Source organism: Nilaparvata lugens, chromosome 7, assembly GCF_014356525.2.
Source record: "Nilaparvata lugens isolate BPH chromosome 7, ASM1435652v1, whole genome shotgun sequence".
In the NCBI taxonomy this organism is placed as follows: Eukaryota; Metazoa; Arthropoda; class Insecta; order Hemiptera; family Delphacidae; genus Nilaparvata; species Nilaparvata lugens.
In genome coordinates, this window is record NC_052510.1 from 65,018,602 (window position 1) to 65,045,139 (window position 26,538).

Sequence of the window (26,538 nt, forward strand, 5' to 3'; positions counted from 1 at the left end):
TGTCTCATCATTCTGAACCGACCACTCCATCGAAAGCTCTCAAAAACCGCTGCTTTAAGAACTTGTATAATCTGTCATAACGTACCTATAGTAGTAGCCTAGTTGGATTTTACATCATAACTAATATTGAACTTGAAGAATTTTATATCAACGTCAAGGCACTAAGAAAAAATTATTCATCGTTTTAATATATTACACAATTATTTTACATATTTATTATTTGAATTTTCATTCTGTATAATACATAATAGAAATCTCCAGCCACATGAAATAAACATTGCGTAAATAATAAACAATATGAGTAACTGTCGATTTGACTGATTAGAAACTCTATAAAGAAAACAACATTCCGTATCGTTTCGGTATTATAAAATATCGACAAAACAACTAAATAAAACCAATAAATTCATTCAAATCATTCAATACAAATTGATTTTTATTCTATAAATTGTGTTTAAATCAAACAAATATAATATAATATAAATTGATATTAAAATTTTCCGTTGTCGATTAAAAGTTTTCTTTACAACACACTTAAAAATTAATTAACAGTAGAAAGAAAAAGAATTATGACTCAATTACTATCACATTTTTCTGTTAACAGGTTTTCATTAATATATTAACATTTCATTTCAATTTTCTCCACTATTTTCTTCATTTTAACCAAAATGATTCAGTACATAATACATCGTATAAATACAAGTATGTCCAAGGTTTGCTTTTTGTTTCCAGTACAAATCGGTACCATTATTAATCTTTATTAGGAATATAGTAACAATAATACAGTATATTTATATATTTCATATATATTTATATATTTAATAAATTAAAATTGAGAGAAAGGCTGTTATGAAGTACTATGCTATAGACTGCTTTAGTTATTTACAATTAACTGTAAACATATTTATAAGTATACGTATCGTGATTATGATCCGATGATGAGAGAAGAAAAATTAAATGTATTCGCATCTGATGAGAAGAGATTAAAAAAATTCCAACTGATAAAAAATAAATCTAGTTGTTAATAAAAAACAGTCTTCAGAGAAACTCTAAAGAGATCCACCAAGTCTTTAAAAAGTCAGCTAATCATCAGCTTGACCAAACAGATACGGGAAGCGTTCACTCTCTTATATAATCAAAGGCATTTTATATCATCGCAACCAAGGAGCAAGTGCTTGCATATCAATAGAAAACAGCTCAATATTTCGATATACTCGAAGCATGATCATCTTATGGTAGGTATTCATTTATTTATTAAATAAATAAATAAAATAAAACATGATAATTTTTGTGACTATGAAAATTTGTGATTGTATTTTATTTTAATATGAAGGTTGTGGAGAGTTAATATGATACGTGTTAGATAATATGTTTTGTGATAAAAACTGAGAGGTCAGACTTTCAAATAGGCTTGATTTACTGATACTGTGAATATTTTCGAAACTGTTCAACATCAAGACAATAGTAACTATTCAATTATTATTATTATTGATTGTCATTTACTCTGTCTTCACATTTCTTATTGGAATCAGGAATCATAATTTAAAATTATTGACTTACATTCAAAATGTCGCAACCCAGACATTGGGCCTGATTTTCAAAGTCACAAAGAAGAAGGTAGCATTTTTAATTTTGGAATTATCATCAATAACACCTACCATCAAATTACTTTTATATTTATATGGAACTTTCAGAATTTTTACCGATCCTGTATATTATTATCTTTAGTCCATCAATATTAATTTTATGAGAAATTATGTCTGATATAATCCCAAAAGATCTAGTGCTAGAATAGAAAATATTATTATACATGTACGGTATCTTCTATAGCTACTCAGAAATCAACATCAGGTTGTACTACTTCCAGGGAAAAAATTAAGAACTGGTTAATAGAGTTACAATTTTTTGCTCAGTGAAATACTTTGAGGCTAACAGATTAACAATATAAACATAATGTGATAAATGTGATCCTTACAGGAAAAGCCATCTTGATAAAAGTAGAAAATTGTCTATTTTTAAATGCTTCATATTAATTATATGTTTGAGTTAACACAGGTGAATAAGTGTACATTTTTGACATACGGTAATTCATATGTCATCCCCGACAAGGACCCAAGGATAGTATAAAGCAGGTTGCCTCGATCGCGTTTACGTACGCGCATGAGATGGCATGAACCTAGGTCAAACTCCGACCTCTCGGCCGGCAAACGCCGGCTTCCCATATGAATTACATACAAAACACCGCGTCAAATATCAACCCCTCACATAAAAACCGCTGTATTGATAAAAAATACGAATATGAGATTCAATTCAAAAAGAAACTAGCTAAACATCAATATATATTTTGAAAACATTAATTTATTTCGAAAAGTGTAGAAAGTCCTTGAATCTAGCATTATATTTAATCGGTAAAACCGATTCATATTTGTGAAAAGGCTGGAAACTTATTTGTTTTGGACTTATTTTAAACAATAATAAAGCGAACAAGTATAATTTTATGCTGGTCGTCCAATTATATTTAAAAATGATTGTTTCTTATTTGACAATTGTTTGTGAAAGTTGATAGTATCGTCGTCTGGAATAATGCTAGTTGTAAACATTTGTATATGACTATTTGTTTAGGACTTTATTAATTGACAAAGAGCCTACCTAGAATAAATTTAGGGAATTCATGGAACTGTTCAACATGGTTATAAGCTATTAGCTTTAGATCGTTGAACTGTCTGGTTCCTAATAATTATTTCAGTTGTCTACTGGGAAGCGTAGTGCCAACTCGATGCTTTTTTATTGTGTTTTTGTTTCTACTCAGTGCAGTGTTATTATTGACGATTCCTACAAACTTACAAAGGAAATATATATTATTCACAGCAGAATGTTATTTTTTATTTCAATGTGTCCATGGGATACTTATGAATGCAAAGAACACTTGTGTAAAGCAAGAATAGATCTTAATTATAATTCAAATACTTCAAATACCAAAACATTGATTTTTCATATTCATAAAATGTTTGAACTACCTTACAGTATGGTAGTGTAATGCGCTTTATTTGTTGATAAAATAACAGCATTAAAGTCATTGAAAGTCGTGATCATCTAACTTTTGTTCTTAATTAGGATAAATAAATATCTTTATAATGTTTAAATGATGTTCATACATTCTTAGACCTCATCTAGACTGTTTATTTTTGTGATAATATTAGACAACTGTTGATGGGTTCGCATTGTTTCAGGAGTTGTTGATAAAATAACGTTAATATCCTGAAATTCCTAAAGAAGCTGTTAGTTCTTTCCACAGACCTCCATAAGGATGGAATTTTTTATTGATTTCTAAATGAGAATAGAATCTAAATAAGAGAAAGAACTAGAACGATGCAGAAAAAATTAAGAGAAAGTACAAAACCGTATTTGAAATGGTATTATCAAATCGAATCGTGTGTTCAAACGATTTGTTTTAGACTCGCCAGTAACATATTTTATAGGATTTTTATTGAAAATTGGTTCTGATATTGTTTCAAAGAAGATAATGTTGAACATTTTGATGTCACTCACATCTATGTAGTGTTGATGGATAATTTGCTATGAGGGCTCAAAGTTGGGCATTTTTACATTTGAATGCATGTTAAGCCGGGCCGAGAGGTCGCAGCATGACGTCACACCATAGCCGGCTACGTTCTCCACGCGTCTCATGTGATAAGGCAACCTTCTGTAGTGAGGTCCAAGTTATAATGGCAGTGTAGGAGGATAGGAGAAAAGGGTTGCCAGATCTCAGCCTTGCCACCCAAACAGCTGATACTGGTATATCTGATAAATTTAACTGTTCATTATTGTTGAAAATAGTTAATCGTATTTCATTTTTTTAGAAAAAATATTTTTTAAAGATGTAATAATAAATTTTCATGATTGAGATAAAATATTTTGTCAATTAGTTGAATTTCTACATTGTTGATAAACGATGTGGCAACATCGCAATGCGTGAAAGAGATAGCGCCATCTGCTTTGTTGAACGATAGACAAGGATAGCAACACCATTGCAAATCACACACTGCCATTATAACGTGGACCTCACTATATACACTATACTTGACAAGGACCAAGTCAGGTCCACTTCAAGACACAGTCAAACCAGATTTCTGGTTATGATTAAGGAGAGAAATACGAAGAAAGTAAGTAATATTAATTAACAATAACTAGTAACATTTTATCTGACAGAGCAATTATTACAGTTTACAGTCATTAACAAATTAAGCGTTTCTTTAGATACCATTAAATTTGTATTCAAAAAGCTAAATTCTACTAATGATAAATGGAACCGGTCATGAATTCAATCAACAGGTTCGATTTCATCCAAGGTTTTTCAAAGAAATTTATAGAAATGTTCAAGAAAATATTTTGTTAATACTGACCTCTTTACCAGTGAGAGTCTGGATGTCCACAATACCATGAAAAAGAGAGCAATGACTAATTATTTAAAATTCCATAAATATTTTATACAATGAGAAAGATAACACGTACAATAGAGAAAAACATCAACAGTTACAAAGTATAAGAATTCAATTTGGTGCACTGATAGATTAATTTAAGAGTTTAACAAAAACTATAAGATCTTAGTTTTTAAGCTTCAAAATCATGAATCAATCTTGTTTAAGATTGGTGAATATTTTATCATAACTCCACCTATTAATGAATATTGTCAATATATAATTGTAAATAGGAGCACTGTTTTGATCTACAAAATTACTTTTTGGCTACCTTTATCAAACTTTTCCTAACACAAATTATTGTGTTACTACTAGTAGGCTTCTAGCTTTTCCTAAATAACTTGATAAATTTGGGAAACGCAGATTTTTAAATAATTGAGGAAAGAAATACTGAATGATGTCTACATTTATAATATAAAGCGTCATTAAAGCGGCAATATCTCGAAATCAAGACTTTGTGTTTGAGTTGAGAGTTATAAAATTCATTCCTTAATGCAAAAGATGAAAAAAATTTAAAAGCCAAAGGAAAATAGTAAAAAACGCTGAATATTGGCATAAGTTGTTCTTTTTATGTGTGAATTAATATTATAATATTTTTATAGAATTCTAAGAAAAACTTGGTGAAGCTAACATTGAGAAGCTTTCATAAATTTTTATGAGCATAATGATAAAGATTCAAGATACGTTTGTTGTCAGATCATTAAAAACAAATGCAAGACAAAGCAAATAGAGAACAAAGAAGCAGTCATTTTTACTCTCTTAGTTTACAATGGCCCTAAAAATCATCAACAAGCTTCTGATTTATATTCTCCTTGTGTCTTCTTATCTAGGCTATATTTGTATTAATATTTTGACTTTAGATGGCTGAGCAGTCTATTACAGCAAAAGTGCCTAGCCAATAAGAAACGGATCAAGGAAAAATAATACCATAAGAGGAAAAATAAATCAATTAGAGCCAATTGTTGAAAAATGAATTTTTCATCAATTAGAATAGTTGAATGACAATAATTAAAATTAAAAAAGTAAAATAATTTTTGCCTAGAAATAAATTGATCAACTTGACATAAAACAGCTCAATGACGACTTTTTTCATTTCCTGGGATATAAAAAGACTTGATATTTATAAAAGTAGTGTTTAAGAAAATTATAATTACCTTAACTTTAATCAACATTTCAAAGTTTTAAAAATACTTTAATGCACAAATAATTTAAAAACTGCTTACACCTTTTAGGTTAGCCCTAGCTGCCCTAGCCGAACGCAGAAGTCGCAGAACGAACAAGAACAAGAGCTCTCATTCCGAAAACGAGAGTCTGTCTCGCAGAATTTGTACGCATGCGTTTCAAGTTCAGCGCTCCTGGTGATCGTTTTGTCAACTACAATGACAACATTATCTTTACAAGATGACAAACTTATTGAATTTTTCAGAATATTTAATATTTTGTAATAATATTATAAATAGAGCGCCATTGAAAAAACAGAATCCTGTTCCTAATCACTTATCACGATCACGTAACTACGTGAAATTTAACATTCATTATGCGCAAGTGAACAAATTACGCGAAGCAGCTATATAAATGCCTTATAGAGTATGAATGATAAGCAAAATGATATATTATCATTTTCCTTTTCGATGAAAATTTTTTAGACTTGAGTAATTTGAAAAATGTTAATCATTGAAGAGAGTTGAAAAATTATCAATTTCCGCTATTTCTTCAAAATATATTGAAACTCACGTTCGTATACATCAAGGAAGCATAAAACATATGATTTTGAATCCACCGGTAAACAAGAAAAGAACCGCCAATTTGACAAGTTGAAGTTGGTTTCTTGCTTCTTGGTTAGAACTTGAAGTTTTAAAGATCACTATAAGATAAATAGTAAAATAATCAGTTTGAAAATAAAAAGAAACATTTGTTTTAATAAAGTAGTAGTTGATGTGTTGAAAGATTCCTGCGCACAACAAAAAGTTTTATTGATTATTTTAGAGAAGAATAATAGTTATTTATAAGATTTATTTCACCTTTATCAGTATCTTCAAATTCAGTTGCAGTAAGTAATTAGTCAATATATTCCTCAATATTACATATATTGCTAATAGTTTCAAAAGTTAATCTGTTTCAACTTGATTTATAAGCTTTACAAATTTTAAGGCTATGATGTTTAACATAAAGCGAAGTAACCAATTTATCAAGCAGACTTGTGCTGTTGATATTTTTGATGTCTGTTTCACTACGAAGTATTATTAAATTACAAGCTAAGTTTACGAAAAAAGTTTAAGGTATTAATGACAAATGTTATTTATGGTAATCTGCCTACTGACACACTTCTTTCTTATGTAATTGCTTGGAATGATTAGGGCTTTCTTTAGAGTACGGTAATCTAATAATCTAGGGATAAGAGTAATCGACCTGTTCAAAATGCTGAGAAGCCTCCTGAGTCTCAAAAGACTTCTAATGATGTATCATGCGGTGTTTGGCAGTCATGTGCAGTATGGAATCCTTCTCCGGAGCCATGCTCCGCATGCCAATGACATCCTGCTTCTTCAAAAGAAGGCACTGCGGATCCTTACCTACAGTGACTTCATTGCCCATTGTCAACCCGTCTTCGTGTGCCCAGTGCACACCGTCTTCGGGCTGTATATACTGGCCTCTCTTACTGCAGTGAAGATAAACAGGACTAACATGTTGAGTAGGTGTCAGGTGGATTCATACGTATGATATGTAGCGCACGGTACCCGCGGAAGGCTACAATTGGAGATTCCACGCTGTAGGTTGTCGAGAGTGAAGGACTCTTTCCCAGTGTTTACACTCAAAATGTTCATCCTGCTGCCGGGCTCGGTGAGGGATCTTCCTATAGATGTTTTCATGAAGAGGCTGTCAAGGTGGCTGATTGAAAGAAGCTATTACAGTATCAATAATTTCCTTGGGGATAACTTTGAGGGACTGTGATGCCACGCCATCTTGATTATCAAGTTTAGTTTTTTTATTTTTTGACGCGATCTATCCGGGAACACCTGGCTAACGATCAAGACTCTGGTTATATTGTGAAACATGACAATGATAGACAGTATGTCCTCCCAAAATAGTTCAGGGAACAATAACTTAATGTTAAAAAAATCAACAATACATAGAATTTATTCTATGTCACAAATCTTAAAAATGATGCACAAAGTCTCTAATCTAAATCAAAGTTAAGATACAGTAAATTATATTTGTAAAAATAGGCAATTATTGGTTCAATTAGATAAAAGTTAATTGAGGCACTATACAATATAATACTTTGGTTTCAGATGGAGTTATTTAACAGACCAGATGATATCATGTTTTGGACAAAAACTCGTCTTCAAACTTTCAAATACTGGCCATTTGATGACAAAGTTCAGTGTAATGCAAAGCGGGTAAGTTTAGTAGTATACTTTATCAGTAACTTGTAATATAAAATATAGCAAATATTCTGTGCTATATAACTAAAAACGAACTACCCAATAATTGTGGTTTACTTCGAAGGAAATCTACATGTAAGTCTCTCTCCTGCATGTAGTTGCGTCCAATGTTCATTTTTATTTGTAATACTGCTAGATGTGCCTGACTCCCTGGAGGCGCTAGCTGACTTCTTACGACCCTCCTTCCTTAGGTATCATTATTTTAATGTCTGGTCACAGTCACCTATAGTAAATGAGTTGGCAACATTGTTAACCTATTTTTGAAAACTGCATTTCACTGTTAAACTTTCCACTAAATGGTTACTGCTTTCAACTGTGTGCAACGTTGTCATTGATGGTAACAAAAAGATGCCAAGTTTTAGAGAATATAGAAACCCCTTGATTCAGTGTTTGAGACTTAGCGTAAAATTTCACCAAAATAAAAAAGACCACTATAAAAATCCTGCCGGGCTGGTCTAGTACTAGTCGCAGGAGCGTTACAAACTGCGTTCTGATAGCACCGGTTCGTGGGTTCGAATCCCGCCGATGGCATGGAAATCTGAAAGTATCATCAATTCACCAACTCACAAGCATACAAGCTCATGTGGGCATCATCTGCAATAAAAATATTGTCTCCATGTCGATTTTCATGTTTTTAAAACGATTAGGACCCCATGTCTACCCGGCTGCTGAATCCAAATATTATAAAAAAACTGCTATTGAGTATTTGGAAGAGCCAAAAAATTTGGACGTCCTTTCATTGAATTAAATTTTTAAGGCAAGTTTTCCCAGTATTAAAATTGACCATTTTTGATAAAATAGTTTAGAATACCTAATTTACTGATTCATTGTCTCTTTTCTGTTTAGAGCTACTTGTAATTTACTGATTTATTTTGAACTGACTAGACTAATTTAAAATGAAACTAAGCTGAGTTATTGTACTTTTAGATGGCTGCTGCAGGATTCTACGCTACAGGGGGACGAGAAGAGCCAGATTTGGCTTGTTGCTTTGTATGCAAAAAATCATTAAATGGCTGGGAAGAAACTGATGACCCTTGGTAACTATTTTCAATATCAAGATTTTTGCTTACTCGAAAATACTTATTTATCTTTGATCAAGTTAATTTTTGTTCTGAATGATCATGAATAGTGAAACTGTCCTTGGTCCTTCAGACTGGTACACTGAAATGGCGAGCTCATTCTGATAAGGCACTACTAATCTTTGACAAACAGCTGCTGGAGGAGTCGTAGGTTCCAATAATAATAGGCTCACAATGACAGAGCTCTGCTCAGCTGCAGATTTTTGTTGTTTTCATTATCACTCAACAAAATATTTACGGATAAGGTTGATTAAGAGTCGTTGACTTTCTGTGTTGTTGTGATAATTATTGGATGAAAACGACTAGATTCTGACAAAACAAAAAATGCTTTATTGAAACAGTATGTGATACTATATTACTAGAGGTCGATGATATAACAACCGAAACTAGTATCTCAAATTGTCTCAATAAACCATTGGTTTTGAAAATATAATAGTTGAATTCATTACAATATAAAGTATATTATTTTGACAATATTAAGTTAATTAATAAGATGGTGTAAACCGAAACTAGTTGTTCAACTATTTTAAAGTGTTTTCAAAAATAATGGGTGCTATAAGATTTATTTTGTTTTATTAAGTTAATTTCATTTAAAGAGTTGCTTATGTGTTGAAATTTCTATACTTTCAACTTTTATACTATACTTCCATCAACTATACTATATAAAATTATGAATCAATTAATTATCTTGTATTACAGGTAGTGGAGATGAAATCGTAGTTTTTCTTATTTGAGTTTTTCCCCTAAGAATCTCTAATTTTTATAAGAAATTTAATATTTTCAGGGAAGAGCACAAGAAACATTGCCCTACCTGTCCGTTTGTTAAGTTTGATAAAAAAGAGAAAGATTTAACAATTGAAAATGTCATAGACTTACTACAACACTTGGAACTTCAACGTATGGTATTTATAATATCACCAAATTTAATAATATTTGTTTTATACACTACCTATTTTTACTTCTGTGAATCAATGGCCAGGTTTTCTAATACTTTTGAGAAAGTTTATTAGGGTTCAAGACAAAACCTTTTCTTTATTAAAAATAAATGTTTTCTCTAGACCTTGTCAATGTATATCTTAGTCTAGTCAAATGGTCGTTTTTCAGGAAACAGCCCCGAAAGAATTTTTCTAGACGGTTCCATATGTATTTTGGGGCGCTGAATTCGAATATGAAATTTGCTGACACGCCAGAGGGCGGCTTCACCCCCAAATTGTAACTCGGTAACCCGTTATTATGAAAATCATTACTTGATCTAGAAATGTCAATTTATTGGAAATGTTATTATCTTTAATTTTGTAGGGAATGCTATTTCTCGAAGAACTCAAGGTTTTCGAGATTAAATGGAAAAATTAAAAACGTCCGAAATTTTGGGGGTGAAGCCGCTGGCGTGTCAGCAAATTTCAGATTCGAATCCAGCGTCTCAACATACATATAGAACCGTCAAGAAAAATTCTTCAGGAACGATATTTTGACTGGACTATATCCTATTATACAGAAGAAAAAAGTTCTAATTAAAATAGGTCCGAATATGTTTGGTCTAAAAAACAAGTTCCTTCAAGTTTTGAAGTTAAATATACAATAAACACAACATATTTTTTACAGAACTTGTAGAAAATTTAATTTTGAAGAGATTTAATTTAGAAAATTTAAGATTTAATTTAGAAAATTTAATTTTCAAGTTTTGAAGTTAAATATACAATAAACACAACATATTTTTACAGAACTTGTAGAAAATTTAATTTTGAAGAGAAAGATTTAGAATAAGTCTATAATAGACAAACGCAACCTTAAAAAATAATCCTTAATTACATAGAAAACGAATGAAAAATAAGACAAAATCTGTTAAGCTATCGATTTTACATGCGTTTCCTATGTAATCAAGGATTATTTTTTTAAGGTTGCGTTTGTCTATTATAGACTATTATTCTTACTCTTATTCTACAGCTTTCTCTTCGAAATTAAATTTTCTATAAGTTCTGTAAATAAATATTTTGTGTTTATTGTACATTCAACATAGTAAATCTGCTTCAAACCTTAAAGGAACTTGTTTTTCGGGACCAAGTTTTGCGTATTTCGTCATATATCTTGAAAATTACTGTAGCTACAGGTCTGGAAACGGTTTTATTCAATTTTTCAGTTTTTTACATAAAGTACTCTAAATTGTACATGTTAATTAACAGTAAACAAATACCCATAGGGCTTCGTTTCGGCAAGGGAACTGAAATTCAGGCGAAATCTTTCACCCTGTATAACTTGGTAACCAAGCACCTTTTTCCAAGCACCTTTTACCAAGCACCTTGGTAACTTATGGGCACCTTTTTCCAGAACACTCTGTATAGATTCAAGTCAGATATGGTTCAAAATAATTTTTCTTTTGGGTGGTTAATTAATGAGAAAGATGATGAGAGCTAATAGACTTTTAGATTTAGATAGATTCCGAACTGCTGGGAAACATTTTTTATAAATAAATTACAGTTAGAGTTTTCTCACGTGGTCATCTGTCGAATAGGAGTAGCAGGCACATGTTTCTTCATCTTTGCAACACGATCACGAAGCCAACTGCTTCCTTAACTTAAAGATCATTTCATGATCTTTTCTGAAAGTTTCATACTAATATATTAACATTTATTCTTCTTAATAAATGATGAATTTCAATTTATTATGCTACTGTATTGTCCCCGTTTTTACAGTAAATCTTTTTTAGTGCAAGTGTCAAATTAAAATTCAATTTTTTGTTACAGACTTCTATCATGAAGAAAAAAGTGGACGAGTTACACAAATTAGCGAATGCGCTGTGATCTGCTTCAAGTCAATTTTCATGTTCAATTATTGTGAAAAACTATGTACAGTATACTTTATCATGGGATTAATATTTTATAACAAAAGTGTCTTTTAAATTTATAAATTGAAATTTGTAAGATTTTTGAATTCTCGATTAATAAATGAATGAATAAATTATTTTTCACACAATATCTAATTATTGAAATCATCACTCTCCTGTCATCAAGATTATAGTCAGTTGGACAAAAATCAAATTCAATTCAATTGGAATTCAACCGCTCTTATTCAATTCAAAGATGTTATTCTTTTTCTATTATCAATACTATAGCCATCTAGTCTAGAGACTAATGAACTACCTTTTTTCATCCTAACATACTACTTGAACAATTAAACAGCTGATATCTCATTAGAAATTCTTACTGATATTGTTTATTTAATTAATATGTACACTCTGTACTGTAGAAGCAAGATTCACTCAATCACTGCTCTGCTCTGCTCTTTCACTGGACACTACATGAACAAGTACTACACTAGTTCAAACGGTTTCCTCCTTCTTCTATCTTTCATGAGTGCCGACTGCCAAGTTGAAATTTTTCAAAAACACCAAATTTTCGAAGAAACTGATTTTTACTTTTCGAGACAAACGCTTCAAGTTTGTCTCGAAAAGTAAAAATCAGTTTCTTCGAAAATTTGGTGTTTTTGGGAAATTTTAACTTGGCAGTCGGCACTCATGAAATATAGAGAGATGAATCAAAGGTCATTGATTGGTTCTTTAAAACATTGTTAACTTGGAAAGAATATAAAAAAATTTTCTCCATCCGATGATTGGATTTTTACAAAAATTGCAGCGCACGAGATCTCACCGAAATTTAGTGGATTTTAGAAACTGTATGAAGTATAATAATACAATGTTTATGACTTGTATTACATCAGGGATTAATATTTATAACAATGTGTGTCAAAATTGACAAAAATTGCAGCGGACAAAAAGTCACCAAAATTTTGTGGATTTTAGAGAACTGTATAAAGGTATAATATACATGTTTATAGCTCGTATTACATCAGGGATTAGGCCATCAGTACATTACACCAGAGAGCAAACATTTGCGGCCATGTGTAAAACACGCTGAGCCACTAGTGAGACACCACGATTGATGGCCGGACTGGCAACTCTAGGGTCGTCAGATTCTGGCAGTCATTTAGTGTCGCTAGCCGGCCACCAATCCTGGCCTCTGAATTTGCTCTGAATCAATGGATGCTCACAGGAATCCTAACCTCAAATTAACCTCTAGTTTGACTTATTGACTGTCTCGTGATTTTTATTTATTATTACTGATTATAGTTTTCATGCTAAATATTATTATTGCTAGTTCTCAGGTGTATCATAATTAATAGTGTCTATAATATTAGTATTTCATAATAATTAATAAATAGTCGAGTCGAGGCAGTGGTAGAGGACGGTTGTTTTCCAAGCAGCTCCGGTTCAGATAAGATAGCCTGTTTACTTCTATTTCTTGATTGTCAATTTTAATACTGAACTTTTTCATAACCTAGAAATTGTTTTTTTATGTATAAATATTGATTAATATAGCCCAATCGTAGCAAATATTACTAATCACTTAACACCATAATTATTTAATATTATTTTCCTTCTGACTCCTATACTTTTAATTCGTCGACTGATATTTCTGAGTCTGTACGGCAGCATTGAGAGTTGTCAGAATTTATTATTCCAGTTTTAAATAATAGAGAACATTAAAAATATATAAATATTTTTCTGAACCTCAGCTCATCTAGAAAATTTGTTAATAGACTGTTACAATACGTGAAGAGTTTCTAGTGATTATTCTTCAATAGATCTCTGGTAATTCACACTCGGGGTTGGCAGCCTTGAACTGCTGTGTAAAATAGTCTTCAGATCGTGTTCGTGGAAAAATCGAAAATTCGAGTGACAAAGTTTTGTTCATGTCGTTTTTCTGAGCAGGTAAACTAATTCTAGATCGCAGTGTGTCCAGTGTACAGAGAATAACATTTTTTGGATAATTAGTAACAGAGTTCAGTCATTCAAAAGTGTACAAGTACCAGTTTTCTAGGTTAAATTGAACGATTTAAAGAAAGATACACTCGCACGTTGAAGTAAGGAAGATGGACTTTGATCAACTTGCATCAAACTTCAAAAACTAAATTTACCGCGCAGGCAATACAGGGAAATAATAGGATAAAGCAACAATAATAATAGTCAAAAGCAGAGTACGAAGTTGGAAGAAGAAGAAAAAGAATCTGAACACCTGAACTGCCTGTCGGCTTCTTATCTACCGTGACCTAGGCTACAGAATTCTCTGATAAGTTCCATTCATCACCACAGCAACGATAAATCAGATTCTCCTTATAGGTGTCAGTATTGTAATCTTTGTTCGTTCATTCCATATCGTTTGTCAGTGTTTGTCATTTTCATTGTATTGTAGCTGTGAAATTAAATCAACCACACAATGAATAATATTGAGGAAAAAATAGACCAAATATTAGGGAAATTGAAGAAACTTGATGAGTTGGACAATAAAGTCGACACATTGAATAGTAACTTTCAAAAGGAATTAAATGAGATTAAAAAGGAAATTAACCACATGAAACAGAAAAATTTGAAAAATGTCATGCTTAACGAAGAAAAAGACAGAAAATTCAACTTGTTGCTTTTTGGAGTAAAAAATAAGGAATTTTTTGCTATGAATCAAGAAGTGATAAGAATTTTGCAATATGTGGTCCCTGATTTTAATGGAAATTATGTTAGAGAATTATGGAGAACAAACAAAAATAAGGGAGGATCGCCTGTAATTGTAAAGTTGAATTCGATGGTAGTGAAAAACAATATATTGAGAGCAAAGAGAAAACTGCAGGAATCAGAAGAGCTCAAAAATGTTCAGATAAAGGAGGATTTCTCTCGTGAGAGCAGGGTAATCAGGAAGCAATTATTCCCGCACCTTGTAAAATTGAAAGCACAAGGTAGAAGAGTAACCATGATAGGGGAGAAGTTAAAGGTGGATGGGACGCTTCTATCCCTGGAAGAATTGGACAGACAAGAGTCTAACTCCGGAAAACGAGCGAGAAGTGAAGAGGCATCACCACGGCCACAAGGAGAAAGGAAAAATTCTCAGGATCGCCAGTCTAAAAAGAAGGGAAGGAAATTCAGTGGGAATAACAGCCTAGAGAGATTCCTCATGAAAAATGATGAAAAAAGCAAAGAGGAGGATCGTCTGAACGAGCAATCAGATGCAAATCACGACGGTAGTTCAAGATTAGATCAAACAGGCAGTCAGAATGAATAGGAAAAAATGGAAACTAGGCCGCCAACCAACAACACGGACAGGAAAATGGATTGTGATTCGGATGAAATTAGAAGCAGTTTTTCCCCAGGACGGTTGGTCACCGAGGGGAAGTACGACCAAAACCCCCAGGATTAATTATAGGAACTCTAAATGTTCGCACTCTAAGGACAGAAGAAAGACTTTGTGAATTGGAAGAAGCACTAGGAGAAACAAGTATAGATGTTCTAGGAGTATCTGAAGTGAGAAGGAACTATGAAAAAATCTTACAAAGAAAGAGTGGATATATTTTCTACCATTTTGGAGAAACTCAAGGCCAAAAAGGAGTTGGATTTATAATCAAAGAAAAATTAAAATCAAGAATAATTGAATTTAAAGGCATAACAGAAAGACTCGCTGTTCTAAGAATAAGAATAGGTTGTTCTAAGATATTAAGCTTATATCAAGTTTACTCTCCGACTGCAGAAGCTGAGGAGGAAGAGCGTGAGGCGTTCTACGAACAATTGTCAACAGCAATCAGACATGAAAAAAATAACTGGAAAAATGCAAAAATAATTCTAGGAGATTTCAACGCTCAGGTCGGTCTGCAGGAAGACAACGAAGCAAATGTAGTAGGCAAATATGGTTATGGCAGAAGGAATGGAGCAGGACAGTTGTTGGTCGATTTCTGTTTTCAGCAGGGCTTGAAGATAATCAATTCTTTTTTCAAAAAAAGAGCTGGGAAAAAGTGGACGTGGATTTCGCCCAATCAACAGACTAAGAACGAAATAGATTATGTGCTGACCGCTCAAAGAGGAATTATTAAGCGTTTTGAAGTGACAGGAAGAATTAATTTTGCAACTGATCACAGATTGATAATAATTGAGCTTTCACCAGATTGGTCAACAAGAAGACCTAGAATAGAGTGGAACAGGACTATGAGCAGAACACCAGTGATTAATAACAATGGTTTAAGAGAGCTGGAGCAAAAAATACAATTGATAAATTTCGCTCATCACCAAACTAGTTTACAAGACAGTTATAATATATGGAAAGTGCTATAAAAAACACTTTTGAGGTTTCACAAGGTAGCAGCTTGGGTAAATTATCACAAAGCACAAAAGAAATAATAAAAGCTCGTGAGGATATGAAGCATAAAAAACATAAAAATGCAAGAGAAAAGTTGGAATATAATTTATTATGCAAATTAGCAAGGTGCCATATTCGCAACGATTTACAGCAATATGAAAATAATATAATAAACCAAATTCTAGAAACTGAAGGCTCTACAAGGAAAATCAAGAAAAAACTTTCAAATGGTGTGGAATGGAATACGGGTTTGAAAGACAAAAGAGGCTGTATCGATAGGAAGAGAGAAGGCATCATTGAGAAAGCATCTATGTATTATGAGGAGTTATTCAAAAGTTGGAATGGTATAGATACATATACTACGGTCACAGCTGCACAAGAAGAATTACCCGATTTCCATGAACAAGAATTGTCTGATATTATAAAGGGATTGAAAAATAATAAGATGGCTGGAATAGATAATATTTCTAATGAGATGATAAAAGCTATCTCGGCAAACATTTTGAGAGCGCTTGTTGATTGTTTCAATAAAATACTTAAAGAGCAACTGGTTCCATACCAGTGGAAATTAGCAGATATAATTCTTCTATTCAAAAAAGGTGACATTTATAACATAAATAACTATCGCCCAATAAGTATTACATCATGCATTGGAAAGTTATTTATGAAAGCCATGTCAAATCGTATTCAGCCAATCCTTATAATTCATCAACCAAATGAGCAAGCTGGTTTCAGAGGAGGATTCTCAACAGTTGATAATTTACATATAATAAACAATTGATCGAAAAGTGTTCTGAATATCGAATTAAGATTTATATGGCCTTTATAGATTATAAGAAAGCTTTTGACAGTTTGAATCATGGCTTTTTGTTCAAGTCTCTTCGTGAGCAGGGAGTGCCTGAAGTCTATTTGAACATTCTCAAGAATTATTATGAGAGTAGTGCTGCGAGAATTCGTCTTGAGAGAGCAGGAAGGTATTTCAAACTGAGTAGAGGAGTCAAGCAGGGCGATCCCTTATCACCGATTTTCTTCAATTCAGCTCTCCAGGAGGTGTTCAAACAGCTGGAATGGGAAAGAAGAGGTATCTCAATAAGAGGGGAGCACCTGAGCCACCTGAGATTTGCCGATGACGTGGTGTTGATAGGAAAGTCACTACAGGAACTGAAAAATATGATATAGAGCTGGCAGAGGCAAGTAAGAAAGCTGGGCTTGAAATCAATCCTGAAAAGACCACCTCATGACAAATGCGGCCCCAGGAATAATTGAGCTGGATGGAAAGGCTTTAAATTGGACGCAGGAAGTAGTCTATCTTGGTCAGTGTTTCTCATTCGATAAAAGAGAGGAAAAAGAGCTCAAACGAAGACGAACAGCTGCCTGGAACAAGTTCTGGTCGCTCAAATGCATCATGAAAAATAAAGAAGTCAGCTTATCATCCAAAACCAAAGTTCTTAGATCGTGTGTGTTTCCCACTCTTACGTACGGCGCACAAACCTGGGCCTGTAGAGCTAGCACTATAGACTCTATTCGTAAAACCCAACTGGCTATGGAAAGAAGCATTCTGAACATTCCGTATGCAAAGCAAAGATTCGCACTTCAACCATCAAGAGCAAAATCAAGTTGGAAGACGTCATTGTAACTGTAAGAAGATTGAAGTGGAAATGGGCAGGACACGTTTCGCGACTACAAGACGGAAGATGGACGAAGAAAGTGACTGAATGGGAGCCATCGTGGAGGAAGAGGAACGTCGGCAGGCCAAGAGTGAGATGGAAGGATGACATCGTCGGAATAGCAGGAGTCAACTGGATGGAAGCAGCCAGAGATCGACAGAGATGGATCAACCTGGGGGAGGCCTACGCTCGGTGACGGGCTTAGTTTCCAAAACAAAGCATAAAAAAGACTATTGATTGTTTTAAATGAAATTGATTTCAAAAGTATTTTGAAGTACTTCAGTAATGTAACTTATGTGTGTTTGGACAAAAATAAAGGCTTTATTTATATTTATTATTATAATTCACACTCCAAATTATTTCTTTATCATCTCAAACAGTTGAACAATTCAGTTAGGCTGATTGATAAGTTTTTAATAAATTGTAATTCCATTGGGATTTGGATTAGTTACTGATCTGCTTTCACAACAAATCAACTAATTAATTACTCAATAACTTTTCAAACAACAATTACCTATTTCAGAGACTTTTTCGATATTCTAAGTGGCAAACATACATTCTTTTGTGTTCCACTTGTCCTTGTAAGCGGTGTACAGGGGTATATTATTTGTAAACTCTGTGCAGCCTTGCTCTGGGCATTTTTCGGGCTTGTCCCGGAGGCGGACGGGATACGCCCGATATTTATTTGTTGGAATCAAAAGGGCCACATTAATTAACAGTAACTTGGTTCTCAGTGAGGGGCAGACTAAATTTCGGTGTTTGCTTGAACTAGGATATTTTAACTGAAAAGTTCTATACATACTCTACGGTACGAACTCTTCAAAGATTTGGCAGACTAAATTTCGGTGTTTGCTTGAACTAGGATATTTTAACTGAAAAGTTCTATACATACTCTACGGTACGAACTCTTCAAAGATTTGGCAGACTAAATTTCGGTGTTTGCTTGAACTAGGATATTTTAACTGAAAAGTTCTATACATACTCTACGGTACGAACTCTTCAAAGATTTCTATAAAAGAGTACGAGTAGGCTAAATTAATTTCTTATCGTTTCCTTTCTACATCAAGCTACAATATAGTACAGTACTACCGTTTCGTGTTTTTGAGTGTCTCTTTCCTAGCTAGCGTTTATATCTGATTGTCGACGTCGACTCTGGAGCTTATCGTGTGATAGAGTCCCAAAACAAGAGATAAACCGGCATCTCTAACCTCTATAAAAAATCGTAACTTTAACTTGCTATCTTGATTCCTGACGCCGTGCAGACTGATATCAGTTGTAACTTTCACTATTATTGACCAGACAGAATAAATTCTCAAACGTTTTTATCACAGAATATCACTTTCTGTATCAGAATATTACTTTCTGTAATATTTAATATAACTTGATGTAACTTTCTGTTACATAGACAGAATACATCGTACTTAAATATAACTTTCTGTTACATAGACAGAATAAATTGGACTTTAATATAACTTACGTATACATTATAACTTGAATATAACTTTCTGTTATTGGGTATCTTTAAAAGTTATATCTCTAACTCATCTTCCATGTATTTATTCTGAAGACTCCTTGCATTATTTTTCACCCACATACTGTTTATATTTATTGTGAATAACACATTACATGTAATATTAATTACATCACTATTACAATAATTACTATTAATCCTGTCAAATATAATCCTAATTAATCGTCTGTATGGATGTTTCTAATTCTAATTTAATTCCTCTATCAATATTACATTACTAACACTTGAATCCAATCATACTGTTTTTTTTCTCTCTCTATCCTAAATAGAGCATATTGTAAGTTATTTATTCATATTCTTTTCTACTAAATCTCAGGACATACCTAATTGAGGTTTACTATTGATACTCTGATTACAAGAGAGGATTGCAATGGAGGATTTCATAATAGGGAGAACTAATAAGGGAAACCCTAAGTTGACTTTTCGCTATTTTACTTACAGGTTTACAAATATTAATGCTGCTGGTTTACGCCAATGGCGTTGCTTAAACAAAAATGTAAGGCTGCTTTGAAAACAGACGGGGAAATAACAAAGATAGTAGAAATGAGTCAGTCAATCTCACATAATCACCCCCCTCCTGACAACAGATCCGATTATATCGGCGAAGACTCTCTTAATGAAGAGACAACTATTGTTGACGACTTCGACTCTCTCAACGAAACGGATAATGTTCTGTCCTCCGTTTCTGGTAAGCCGACGGATACTGATTGCAGCACTCCGATAAATTCAAATTCTTCCCTCCACCCTGGTCCAAATGAATCGAATGAATTGAATTTAAACAATAACACATGCATTGATTCATTGAAAAAAGGAAATCTAGACTTGATTGAACAGATGGCTGTATTGAGACAGCAATGGAATGATGCGTTGAACCATTGCATTGAGGTGGACAAGCAGCTAATAGAGTGCAGGGAGGTAACTGATCGCATGAAGATTAGTATAGAGGTGCTGGAAGCTGAGAACTCCACTTTAAAAAATGAGAAAGAAACACTCGATCTAGAGATAAAAGACCTAAAATCATTCTATTCACCAGGCAGCACAGCCCAGCGCCGACAACAGAATCTCATTACAGTACCGACAGATAACTCTTTCAGAATCTTTCAGAGCGGTAACACGGAGGCGGACGACAAAATTGATAGAGTTTGTAATGAAACTAAGAAAACTCATAAGAAGAAAAAAAGAAGGAGAAAATTGTTGGTGATGGCCGACAGTCACGGTAGGGACCTGGGATGGGATCTGAACAACGATCTGCGAAATGATGACTTTGAAGTGACAGTGGTGGAAATTTCAAAGCAGTAACACGTGACTTGGCTCAAATGACAAAAGACTTTGATTTTGAAGACAGAGTTTTGGTAATGGCCGAACCAATGATATGGACGACGAGTGCACGAGACATAAAACTCAAATTGACCTGCAACCTGTTTTTGAAACTGCAAAACGAACGAATCTATCAATATGTACTGTACCCTGTAGATATGACAGACCACAAATGAACTTTCACGTCACGAAATTTAATGAATGGCTGACCAGGGCAATATCTCGTACTGATGATATAGATATATTGGACCTAGCGAAATTCGAAAGAGGAGATTATACTCGGCATGGCCTACATTTGAACAAGAGTAGTGGAAAAGAGAAGTTGAGGAAGCTTATTACAAGACACGTTATTGGCAAAAGAACCAATAAGGATGTTACTGGGCTTAGTAAATCACATGTAAATAGAGTAAATAGTGTAGAAATTGGCTGCTTTGGAGTTTCAAATTGGATTCATATAATAGCAGATCAAATAATTTTTATAAGTGCCAGTGAATCTTGTGCAGATTATCAAGCAAATACAATAGACAGACAAAAGACTCATCCTCATAGAAACAATAAGCAGGACCATAAGAATAGGAATGATAGAATAACAAAAAACTCACCTAGATATAATAGACCATTAACAATATTCCATCTCAACATCCAAAGAGGACTGCAAAGTAAACTAGACAGACTGCTTATCGAGATAGACAAATATTCTCCAGACATATTGATCATTTCGGAACATGGTTTGAGATTTGAGCAATTAAATATAACAAATATTGAAGGATATAGACTGTTAAGTGAGTACTGCCGGTCAGAAAAAATGTGAGGTGGCATTGCACTATTCGTAAAAAATGACATATCTTTGGAGATTGATAAGATTCAACTAGGTGATTTAAGTGAGCCAGCTGAACAAATCTTTGAAACTGTAGCAATGAAGTTGAAATATGGATCTCGTAACCTCATTCTGATAGGAACTTATCGGTCCCCAAGTGCTAACACAACAGCTATATTCTTAGAAAAATTAGCCCATCTTCTACAGCACCAAGCAAGAAATAATAATCATATTGTTATTTTGGGAGATGCGAATTTTGATATTTTAAAAACAGACAACCAAGGAGTAAAAGACCTGCAAAATTTACAGATTGAATATGGGTGCCGGATTTGTGACATTCCTATAACAAGGAAAACTCAGAGCACGGCATCCAGTATTGATGGCTGCTACACAAACATACAGAAGGAAGACATACACGTTCTAGCAGAAAAAATAAGAACAGAGCCCAGGAACCAACATTTCAATACTCTCGAAATTCTTCAAATGCAAAACTGTCTGATTTAAAAAATCTACTAAAATCAACAAACTGGGAATCAGTATACACACCAGCCTCTGTTGAGATGAAATATAACAACTTTTTAAGGATAATGCGCAATTCTCTTGACCAGATTATGCCCAGGATATCAAAAAAGATTAATACAACTAAGAAAGCCATATTTTGGGACAGCAAAATTATCCAATTGAAAGCCCATTTAAAACAAGACCAAGACAGATATACACTTACAGGATCAACTAATGATAAAATAAGTACCAAGAATCTAAACAAATCTATTATATGGAAGTGAAAAAGAGAAGAAAACAACATGCCATAACCAAAATCATGCAGTCTGATAATAAAACGAAAGCATTTGGAAACATGTAAATAAAGAGCGGAACAAGCAGTGCAGTCATTCCAAAAACATCAGCCTTGTTGACAAGGGCAATCAAATTATGGATCCACACTTGATCAGTAATATTTTCAATTAACAGTTTACAACACCAAACCCTCATCCTAACCAACAGAATAGTACTCAAATAGTTCCAAACAAAAACATACCAGCTCTCTTAACATTCAAAAGAATTACACAGTCTCATTTGGACATTCTTTTCAATAGACTTAAATCAAATAACTCAACTGGATTTGACGAGTTATCGGGAAGGATGATAAGATACTGTAAAAAATAAATAATCAAGCCTATATTACATATTATAAATTCTTCTCTTAGTCAAGCAGCCTTACCCACGAAATTAAAGATAGCCAAGGTACATCCCACACACAAAAAGGGAGACAAACAAGATCCTAACAATTATAGGCCGATAGCCAACCTGCCCATTGTATCAAAACTTCTGGAACGAACAGTTTACGATCAGATAGATAGATAGATAAACGAATTTATTTCAGGAAACAAAAGATACATTTCACAAGTAATCAGTAATGTCACTAGTGTAACAGAACAACAAATAAAAAAATTGTATTATTGGCTCAAATTCGATAAGCTTAGCCTAAGCCGTCAGCCAGAGTTGAGTAGTTTCTACTATCTAATCTTGATAGAAAATTCTCCCAAAAATAATTCGGATTCTACTTCTTAATATAATTGATGAAACAACAAACGTAAACCAAAACTGTTATCGAAAACCAAAAGCAACCCCAGCAGCTTCATCCTTATCTGTCCTAAACTAATTATCACTACACTTTTGAAAACATCATTCATTATTCGTTAATAATTTCAGCAACAACTGAAAAAGCATTCCTCGGATCATTTGCCAGCACTATGAAATAAATTTAAAATAGAATATCTGACATGGTGAGTAAGTAACTTAATGAACATACAAGAGAATAAATTCAATGTATGGCAACTCAAATTGAACCTAAATTACACATGTATAATTGTAAATGTACACATATGTATTGTAAATTACATAACTTATCTAATATATTACATTGAGAAAAAACATAAATTACATATATGAAGCATCATTATCTCCTACCATAGGGCCATAGAAAAAGAAAAGACAAGGAAAATTTTACCTATACAATCATATCATAAAAGTTAATAGCTACAGACGATTAATCTTATACTATAAATATAAATAAACCGATATATAACATAGATAAATCGATAATATTATGTAGACCAAGTCTAATTTTATCTTTAAAAATTAAATTCCCTTACAAGAAAATCCCTATATTTCTGTGCTGATGTCTAAAAACCTATTAAGCATTTCCAATTCTCGCCATTCAAATACTCATGTACCATTTCATTAGTCATAGCCGAGCAGCCGAACCATTTTACTCGGAATTCCGATAAGGCTTTACATCTTCCAATAAAATGATAGGTGTCTTCCACCTCACCACTGTTGCATAAAGAACATATGTAACTATTTTCTCCACGATCCACTCTAAAATTCAATGGCAATAATGCTCCCTCGCCCTAAAAATAATGCTGATCATTCTTCTTTTATTATTGTCATTTATATAACCTGATTGCAATCCATTCCTTCCTAAATTAAAGTAAATTTGATGAAACTGAGAAGTTGCTGCCCTGTCCCACCATAAACCTTGAAATTTATTACGTATCCTGCCCACAATCTTTTCGCATCCTATTCCCCAAAGATCTGGTTGATTCATGGGATCTACCCACTCTTCATTAAATTCATAAAATAATTTTCTCCAATCTTTATACCAACCACTCTTCTTCTGCGTCAGTAATATTGATACTCTCTTCGTAAATCTAGAATCCGGCTGTGCAAGAGTTTTAATATGTATTTGTAATTCATTTTCAATGTTTGAAGCCACATAACATCTCTACCACTTTCTAAATATACTATGTAGTTGGGAGTATTCTTTGGTATACCGTACAATCTTTTAATAAAAAACCTATTGAAACGTTCTATATCCTCCCTCTCTTGACATCCCCAAACCTGCCCTGCATATGTGATTGTTGACTTGCTAACTGCTTCGAAAAATTGCCATTTCGTAGATACTGGGACCTCATAATTACCAATTAGCTTACGCCATAAACTATTGATACCATACCTCGCTGCCGTCAATTTACTCACAAAATGTGTGCTAGTGACAAGGTGGGTGTAAGCGTAATTCCTAAATATTTATATTCATTTACTACTTCAATAGCTTCCCCACCGTAATGCCATCTCTCACTTCTACTCAATCTACCACCCCTCCTAAACACCATCATTTTGGATTTTTCCCTGTTCAAAACTAAGTCCCATCGGTTGCAATATTGCTCCAGCCTGTTGATCATACTCTGCATTACATTTACGTTATCAGCTAAGAGAACTAAATCATCCGCATATAAAAGTGAATTTATTTTTGATTCTCCTACCATCAAGCCTCCGCCTAAACTCTCACAGATATCATATGTGAAAAGATTGAATAAAATTGGGGATACCAAACAACCCTGTTTTAATCCGCTTACAAGCCTGATATCTTCTGTTACGCCCTTATCACACTATATAACTGAGGACGTATCTTCATATAAGGCTTTGACCATGCGGACAAATTTATTTGAAACTCCTATCTCTTGTAGAGTTTACGATCAGTTAGTCAACCATCTGGAGAATAATAAACTGATAACAAGTTTCCAACATGGGTTTAGGAAGGGGCGGAGTACTAACACAGCTATAGCCGACTTATGCAGCGCAATAAATGAGATCTGGGAGGATAAAAGGATAGCATCAGGACTATTTCTGGACCTCCAAAAAGCTTTCGATAATCTTGACCAAAATATACTGATTTCTAAGCTCAGACAGCTCAACATAAGCGAACTGGCCTTACGTTGGATCCAGAATTATTTCTCTGAGAGATTTCAATACGTGGACATATTATACCAGAACGAAACAAGCTTACAAAACATCCACTCATCTATGAAGAAAGTCACTAGGGGAGTACCTCAGGGGTCAATCTTAGGACCTCTTTTTTTCCTTATTTATATTAATGATTTCCCAGAGCTACTCACAGAAAACAAAACGTGCATCCTTTTTGCTGACGATACTACCATTATTTTACCTACCAATCAGAAAGCAAACAATAGTGGAGTTAGCCTAGCATTTGAAGAAGCCACATCAATCTGCAATAGTCTGAAACTCAATATCAACAAGAAAAAGACAACGCTCATCAACTTCACACCAAACAGCTGCAATAGAGAGGATGAGGAGTTGAGAGAGGACAGCATGCTGGCGGTGGGCTCTACTAAGTTTCTTGGTGTGATGGTCGATAAGAACTTGAGCTGGAAACAGCATTGCGACTACTTATCTAAGAAATTATCCTCAGCACTTTATGTGATACGACGAATAAGAAATACTACGGATGAAAAAACGGCTCTAACTGCTTACTATTCGCTGTTTACTTCGCACCTGCGATATGGTATTGTTGCCTGGGGAGCTGCACCCCAAAACTGTATTGACCAAATACTTAGAATAGGCTACAAAAAAAGGCAATAAGAGCAATTTTTCAAACGAATGTAATTGAGCACTGCAGGCCTCTGTTTCTGGAAAACAAAATTTTTACAGTAATATCTATATACATCTTGGAAACTATAATACTAGCAAAAAACTCAAATCCACCTTTAAGAGGCAATCAACATAGCTGCAACACAAGAAATAAGACCAATATGAATATCACTCGGCACCGACTAGATAAATTTCGAAGATCTCCAATTTGCACAGGATCACGATTCTTCAACCTTCTCCCGCTACATCTCAAAACTATTGAGAGCAAAAAATTATTGTCTCAGAATTAAAAAAATACTGATTGTAAGGCCATATTATGCAGTTCTGAATACACAGAGGAACATACTTTCCAGCACTTGCGAAAATAAACTATTAAGATTTGACAATTAGATTATTTATATTAAAAATAAATAAATATTTTTTTTATTTATATCAAATTTTGATATTGAGATAATAATAAAACTTGACATTCCCCGGTCAATTGACTGTGGCGAGAACTGAAACTGAAATGAAATGAACTGAACTAAAACGCTGTATTGATAATGATAAGTGGGTTAAATGCTCCACGTGATTCCAGGTTTCCGCCAG

At 33.5% G+C, this 26,538-nt stretch overlaps 1 protein-coding gene across 3 annotated transcripts; it reads left to right on the top strand.

Annotated features, from left to right (window-relative positions):
- Positions 1-1,142: 1,142 nt before the first annotated feature.
- On the top strand, positions 1,143-11,970 carry LOC120352145 (baculoviral IAP repeat-containing protein 5.2-B-like). 3 transcript variants are annotated; one of them, XM_039431804.1, is made up of 5 exons: positions 1,143-1,235; positions 7,769-7,876; positions 8,849-8,958; positions 9,785-9,902; positions 11,742-11,970. In XM_039431804.1, the coding sequence occupies exons 1-5, from the start codon at positions 1,233-1,235 to the stop codon at positions 11,796-11,798; spliced, it is 396 nt and encodes a 131-aa protein (XP_039287738.1). In that variant the 5' UTR covers positions 1,143-1,232; the 3' UTR covers positions 11,799-11,970. The 3 variants fall into 3 exon arrangements, with proteins under 3 accessions (XP_039287738.1, XP_039287737.1, XP_039287739.1); XM_039431803.1 differs by lacking the exon at positions 1,143-1,235 and adding an exon at positions 4,122-4,163; XM_039431805.1 differs by lacking the exon at positions 1,143-1,235 and adding an exon at positions 6,256-6,528.
- Positions 11,971-26,538: the final 14,568 nt, after the last annotated feature.

Coding starts and splice junctions, on each gene's coding strand:
- LOC120352145 (XM_039431803.1), top strand. CDS start 4,137: ATGATTAAGGAGAGAAATACGAAGAAA. Junction 4,164..7,768: donor AGGAGAGAAATACGAAGAAA/GTAAGTAATATT, acceptor CTTTGGTTTCAG/ATGGAGTTATTTAACAGACC. Junction 8,959..9,784: donor GAAGAAACTGATGACCCTTG/GTAACTATTTTC, acceptor TAATATTTTCAG/GGAAGAGCACAAGAAACATT.